The sequence below is a fragment of the Myripristis murdjan genome, chromosome 7 (assembly GCF_902150065.1).
Source record: "Myripristis murdjan chromosome 7, fMyrMur1.1, whole genome shotgun sequence".
Taxonomy (NCBI): domain Eukaryota; kingdom Metazoa; phylum Chordata; class Actinopteri; order Holocentriformes; family Holocentridae; genus Myripristis; species Myripristis murdjan.
The window spans coordinates 11,991,030-11,997,891 of record NC_043986.1 but is presented as its reverse complement, the minus strand read 5'-3'; the positions used below and the strand labels follow the sequence as shown (position 1 = coordinate 11,997,891).

The window sequence follows — 6,862 nt, the reverse complement described above, 5'->3', positions numbered from 1 at the left end:
CACCTTGTGTGTGGGTTTCTTCACAAAATGCTGACCTTTATCGCTCATTTACAACAAATTTGGAGATCCCAGTCCCTCTAGATTCTCTTCCACTGTCGACACTTGTTTCAGAATCATTGTTCCCAAATTATAACGAGGCCTGTCACCATTTTCTGTGGATTATTTTACTTTTGTGGTGCTGTCTGAGGATGCAAGTGGATTACTGCACATCCTATGAAATGGGGCAGAGTAGCGCTGTGGTAAAAGAGCACAGCTGAAAAAGGCAGCCTTTCAAATGTAATGGATGTATTGAATTTGTTAAAAGGCCCGTGTTAACATCCCCCCTCACAGGCAGAGGATGGACCAAAGCCCCATTGTATCCCGGAGTCCATCTGCACTGTGATGCTCTTGTTTGTGGTCCACCATAAAGTAAATAGCCCAGAGGTATGATATTACAATCATCAGCCCATAACCTCACAACCTCATGTCGACAGGCCACAGTATTGATCTGTGTTTGCCTCTGCTATTGGCTTCACAAAGGGCAGGGGGTGGGGGTTTGGGCTTTTTGGGGGGAGTAGATTGAATTGTATGTAAATTGATGTATGGAGTCCTGTCCTCTCCTGCTGTCCGCACACACACTCACGCCCACAGATCACACAGATGCTCTGACTAGAATAGATGGTACATTCTCCATGGAGCCCCTCCCTTCCTCCCTCTCCCTTTTTTCATGACAGAATTTTCTCTCCCTTGCTCTCTCTCTCTCTCTCTCTCTCTCTCTCTCTCTCTCTCTCTCTCTCTCTTCCAAGTCACATGGACTGGTTTCCTCTCCCTGCATCTCTCATCCTCCGCTCTCCCTCCTCCCAGGTTTTATGTATGATCTCTCTCTCTCTCTCTCTCTCTCTCTCTCTCTCTCTCTCTCTCTCTATGCCTGTGTTATCTATTCATCCGCACATTTACACGTTTGGGGAACCTGCTCCTTATCGTTTATTGACCGTCTCCCTTCCTCCCCTCTCTCCCCTGCTTCGGGATGGTTGTGTGAGAGAAGTGCGGTGAGGTGGAGAGGGAATAAGGAAAGAAGGAAGGGAGGGTGGGGGTGGGAGGGAAGGAAGGAAGCAAGCAAGGAGAGGAGAAGGGAGCGGTGGAGCACTGCAGTGCAGATAAATTAATGCAGCAGTCGAGGCTGAGTCAGCAGCACACTCCCAGTTTGGCCCAGTGCCGACATCAGCTTGCGCCCATACGCGGCGCTGGGAGACCGGCTTCCGCGCACAAACACCACGCCAAAATAAACGAGATGCACATTGATAAAGGCGTCTGTATTTCACCCTAAAACACCAGACTGGCGACGACGTTTGGTGGGGTGAAGCTGTGATGGCAGCCGAGCTCCGCGCACGGGAGGGGAGCTGTCCTCGGTGCTGATGGCGGCACGGTGAGCTCGTCCTGGGGGAGTTTGAGAGGGGGGACAGCGCCGGTTCGGTCGGTCGGCATGGACTAAACCCAGCCATGAAAATGTGTTTAGTGTGTGGAGGAGAGCCTTACACAGCTCGACCTAATTCGTAGACAGCCACACCCACACCCCCCCACCACCTCGTTTTTCTGTCTTTCTTCTCATCCCCTCCCCTCCGTCCTCAGCACCACCACCCCCTCCTCTCCCTTTGAGGTATTCTGCCACATAGCATGTGGTTTCTCTGTGGGTAGAGCTGAACGTGGGTAATTATACTGATTAGACGTGTCACAACATTTTTCTTGCAACAATTAGCTATTTAAGAGGGAGCTTTGTTTAACCTCCATACACTTTTGCTCCTTTTACCAACTGCCTCTGCATCATTTACAAAGGCATTTGTGCATCAGCCTCCTTTACAATGCTTATGTTAGCCATCATCGCCTGTCTGTCTTTTCCTCCATCTCATTTTGGTGTAGCCCTGCTGGTGCACCAAGTCAGGCGAGACTTTGTCAGCAGCAAAAGGGGTTTTCCTATTATCCGCTCCCATTTAAACCTTTGACTGGGATCAGAGGGTTGTGCTGGTACTCCCCCTCTTCCCCTCCCTCTCTCTCCAGGGAGCCAGACTGTGCAGGGAGGACCGAGCCCGGAGAGGGAGCTCTTCATCACAGCAGTGGCCAGCAGCCAAGAGCCCCCACCACCACAGCTGCACCCTGGTACAGCTCACATTTCTCAATGAGAAGGGAGGCAGACAGGGTGCCCCGCTCCCACCCCCCAGCCCCATGAACACAAACAGACACACTCACTGACACACACACACACACACACACACACACACACACACACACACACAGCTCCTCTCCACCCACCTGCTCTCCACTTGTCCCCTCCCTTTTGCAAAATCTTAAAACTCTATTAGCTGCTGAATTTTCTGCATGCCTCGTTGCATAACCCTATTGTGCAATAATGTAAATTTAGGCTGATACAATGCGTGCTATTAGTATGTATACTGTGTTCGTTACCAAAGGAAACATAACAGATGCCTTTACACCTACACACTGCCCTTTTTTTGGTTTCTCAAATCAGCATGCCTGTGCTGAGCTGTTTTTGGCAGCTTTTCTTCTTCCGCATTTACTAACCAACAGCACCCTCTATGGGCATTTTCATCAGTACAAAATCACCAAATCTTACCTGATCTGATCTGATTTGTTGACAGTTTGGGGGGGGGAGCAAGGCTGGTGCAAGGCCTCAACTTCATTGTTTCGAGTCATTTTCTTCATCATGCATCTTATTTTATTCATGACATTGGGGAAATCAAATGAAGATATCGAAAGGAAACAAAGCTTGTAATGTGTGAGGCTGGGGTGCGTAATTGTCTGAGCGTGAAAAAAGAAAGAAAGAAGAAAAAAGAAGGAAATCTTGAAATAATTATGATGCTTTAAAATAGCACGCAAGATGAGAAAGGGACTTCAACACTTTGATTATTCACATAATAGGGTACATTTATTATTTAAATAGGATAGTGAAAAATATAGCTTTGATCTGAAAATGCTTCAAAATAATAATGGATCACAAGTTTTTTTATATTGTTGCTGACAGCTCCTCTTCTTTAATAGTGCCGGATGGAAGAAGTGATGCGATATATGTCTGCGTTGCCTCATGCTCCTCCTATAGGGAGCGGCTCTTCATCACATCTGCAGGTCAAACATAAGGAGTCTGAGTCAAAACTCCATCCAGTCCAGAAGCCCTGACACAAAACACATATTTCATTTAAAATATGTCAGAAGTTACATTTGCACTTCTGGCCATGATTTTACATTTGTTATACATTAAAATGATTTTCAGTCCTCCGGTGTTGAATTCACATAGTCTCAAAGTGGAATATTTAGTATTTGATCCTCATCAAAAAACAACCACTGTAGGACATGTTTGGCTGGATTGCTCTCCTAAACAAGCAGAGGATGTTCTGTGTCCGTTGTACTATAATAAGCCTGTCTTCTCTGCAGACCCGGCTTTGACTCTTTTCAACTCACCCCAGACGCTTTGTGCTGGCCAGCCACTCCACAAAGTCTTTAGCCTTGATCTTGTCCAGGTAGTTGGTGAAGTCGCTGGTAAATGTCCCGTCTGAATGCCTTTTGAAGTTTTTGAGGATGTTCTGTCCTTTCTCCACCTCATATGCATGCCATCTGAGAGAAACAGCATTGAGTGAATGTCATTAATTTACTGAGAATAGAAGTGGTTTGGGTCACGTCACTGTTTCAGAAAGTAAATTTGTTTCGGCAAACAAAAAACAGATTTCGAATAACGATGACGCGACTGAACAAAACAACATCCTGGGATTAACTGGAATGATAAGAAAGCTAACAGACAAATCTGATGTTGCTCTTTTATGTTAAAATCATGTTGTGCCTCCTATGTTTTACATCCTTCCACTCAACCCCAGATCCTTCCATCCTGCAAAAATATTTTCTGAAAATTATTTGGAAGCCTTTACCAGTCAATAAGAATGTGTGCAAGGACAAATGGAACAAAATTCTGACTAAAATGGATGTGAAAAATATGAATGAATTGCCTAGACATTTTGCCCACAAATTATACAGAGATTTAAAAAGAGGATTATAAGATTGAACTGTGACCAAAACTAAATAAACATTTTTCTCAATAGATAAACACTGCAAACCAAATCTAAAATTGCTTAGCTTTGCTGTTGCAAATATGAGATCCAATTAAACGGAAAGAAAGAAGATGAGAGTCAGTGGCTACCTTGCCTGTCTGGTTTTGTCCACAACCATTTCCAGACTGCCATGACAGAGCAACAAGACCAGCATGCACCACACAGGTAGGCACATCCTTGGGTCACCTAGTCACAAACACATTGAACTGTTAGCTAAACAAAATGTTGTATGTCTGAAGAAAGTGTATGTCTGAATGAACAAACTTACCTTGGTGAGCTTTGATACTTGTCCAGTTATTTGTCCTGCTTGTCTCTGTGGAGAACATAAAATGAAAAGTTAGTAAAGATGAGGAAAACACTGCCACCAGAGAATACACCCTGGAAATGAACTTTGCTGCAAAAACCGATCATCTCCTTCAGTTTATAAAGCAGGCGGGTGTCCTGATGTGACAGACAGGTCACCTCCCACTGCCGCTGACCTTCCTCCTCATTACCGTCATATGGCTCATAGTCGAAGCGGTGTAAACCAGAATGAAGTATGCTTTCCACACAGGTCAAAGATCAGAGCCTGCTGTCTCTAACTAAGACAGTAGCAGGTGTGCACAGGCGTCATCTGATGTCTGATGTCAATAAAAGGCCTGAAGCATCAAAATGACTCTCTCACACTGCACCGTTCACTCCTGTCATGCTCCTTAAAGCAGCTAGTCATTAATAAAGATCATTCAAATCTTTGCATTTCAATTTGAGCATGATATCTTGTACTTACTTTGGAATATGGTGAGCTATTTTACTGTAAATGAATTAAAGTACAGAAAGGGATGGTGGGGTGGCAGACATCTACACTCAGTTGCCACTTTATTATGTCCACCTGCACAATCTAATCCAATTCAATCCAACTGTTCTAACATAAAGTTTACTTTCCTGCTGCCTATAATGCTCAGGTTTTCTTTTTGTCACAGTAATAGAGGTGTTAATTCAGTTCTGTGTTTTTGGCACTGAGCTCATAGTTAGTGCTGCTGTTGTGCTGGGCTGCATTTTACTGAGATGTGTTTCCACTATTCTGTCCTCCTCATTGTACATAAATATGGGGGACAAAATATGAGAAACACCTCTGAATATAATGTAGTCCAGTACAAGACTTCTGCGAACTACAACCTCAGTAATAAACACAGAATTAAATAAACACATCCTCCACAATGTCAACAAAAACTGAACATGATAAACTTTGTTAAAAGGCAGAATTTATGGCAGAGCTGTTGACCTGAACTGCATTAGATGGTGCCGGTGGACACTGAGTGTATGTCTTAATGTATTTTGTTTTGATGCTTTTTGATTCTGAATCACTGTGATGTCCAAATCACCTGTCTGCACAACAAATTTAATGAAGCAACCTTGAACCTTGAACCTTTTTCCCTGTTTGCTGTGAGGTTCCTGTGATATTTCTCCATATCATAACGGTGAGTGGGGCTGTGTTGCTCTGCTCAGCCATTCATTAGACTCCTCCTCCTGATGTCTGGCCAGGCCTGTGATGCCGGAGGTGATGTGAGGTCAGGCCTGGCGCCCATCACCTGATGCTCTGCCGTGAGGAGCAACACCCTCCCACACACAGGTAATTGAACCTGCAGCATGCCCAGATGTCTGGGGATACGTGAGTCAGTCTCCACCTGGGGAGCCTGTGACTAAAAACAACAGAGATGCTGCAGTCTGTTATATGGGTCACCTCTTTTTCTTACACTATCACCTGTGTGTGTGTATGTGCGTGCCTGTGTGTGTTTGTGTGTGTGCATGCAATGTAGAAATTAGAAGAGAGCAACAACTACTGTATGTGGTGAATCTCGTAGGTAACAATTATTTGGGTAAGAGGCTTACTTTAAGTTAGTAGTTTAACAGTATTTACTTACTTAGTCGTAAGTGAGAACCTATGAAGTTCAAATCATCATCAAATTCATCCAAATCAAAACACTAGGTTAGGGAGCCTGTGTAATCTTCAATAACAACCCACAACTCTGCCTGTGTTTACTCTGGCAGATACAATAACATGGTCAGGTTTTTCATTTTTTTCTTTTTTATTGTTCTTATGTTGCTCTTGATAATGTGAATAATCGCAACTGATATTCTCGAATAAAAGATAATCACACTTGTTTTCTGGTGAGTGGGTCAGTGGTCATAGCACAATAATATTACTTTAGAACGATGCAAAATTTGACTAATTATATTAGTGTATTAACTGGGTCTTTAATTAGCATAGTTTGAAAAAAAAAAGGTCTGATGTAAACACGGATAATATTATCTACAGTACAGGCCAAAAGTTTGGACACACCTTCTCATTCAATGCGTTTTCTTTATTTTCATGACTATTTACATTGTAGATTCTAACTGAAGGAATCAAAACTATGAATGAACACATGTGGAGTTATGTACTTAATAAAAAAAAGGTGAAATAACTGAAAACATGTTTTATATTCTAGTTTCTTCAAAATAGCCACCCTTTGCTCTGATTACTGCTTTGCACACTCTTGGCATTCTCTCAATGAGCTTCAAGAGGTAGTCACCTGAAATGGTTTTCACTTCACAGGTGTGCCTTATCAGGGTTAATTAGTGAAATTTCTTGCTTTATCAATGGGGTTGGGACCATCAGTTGTGTTGTGCAGAAGTCAGGTTACTACACAGCCGACAGCCCTATTGGACAACTGTTAAAATTCATATTATGGCAAGAACCAATCAGCTAGCACTCCATCACTCTCCTTCTTGGTCAAATAGCCCTTACACAG

General features: G+C 43.4%; 1 protein-coding gene across 1 annotated transcript; it reads right to left on the bottom strand.

The window, feature by feature from the left end:
* Window positions 1–3,034: 3,034 nt before the first annotated feature.
* On the bottom strand, window positions 3,035–6,651 carry LOC115361396 (glucagon-1-like). The gene is made up of 5 exons (XM_030054760.1): window positions 6,644–6,651; window positions 4,360–4,404; window positions 4,181–4,277; window positions 3,451–3,603; window positions 3,035–3,164 (listed from the first exon to the last, which is right to left on the bottom strand). Exons 3-5 carry the CDS (start codon window positions 4,264–4,266, stop codon window positions 3,119–3,121), a joined length of 285 nt encoding a protein of 94 aa, XP_029910620.1. The 5' UTR covers window positions 4,267–4,277; window positions 4,360–4,404; window positions 6,644–6,651; the 3' UTR covers window positions 3,035–3,118.
* Window positions 6,652–6,862: the final 211 nt, after the last annotated feature.

Coding starts and splice junctions, on each gene's coding strand:
- LOC115361396 (XM_030054760.1), bottom strand. CDS start 4,266: ATGTGCCTACCTGTGTGGTGCATGCTGGTCTTGTTGCTCTGTCATGGC. Junction 3,604..4,180: donor GACAAAACCAGACAGGCAAG/GTAGCCACTGAC, acceptor TGTTTCTCTCAG/ATGGCATGCATATGAGGTGG. Junction 3,165..3,450: donor GCCAGCACAAAGCGTCTGGG/GTGAGTTGAAAA, acceptor GTTTTGTGTCAG/GGCTTCTGGACTGGATGGAG.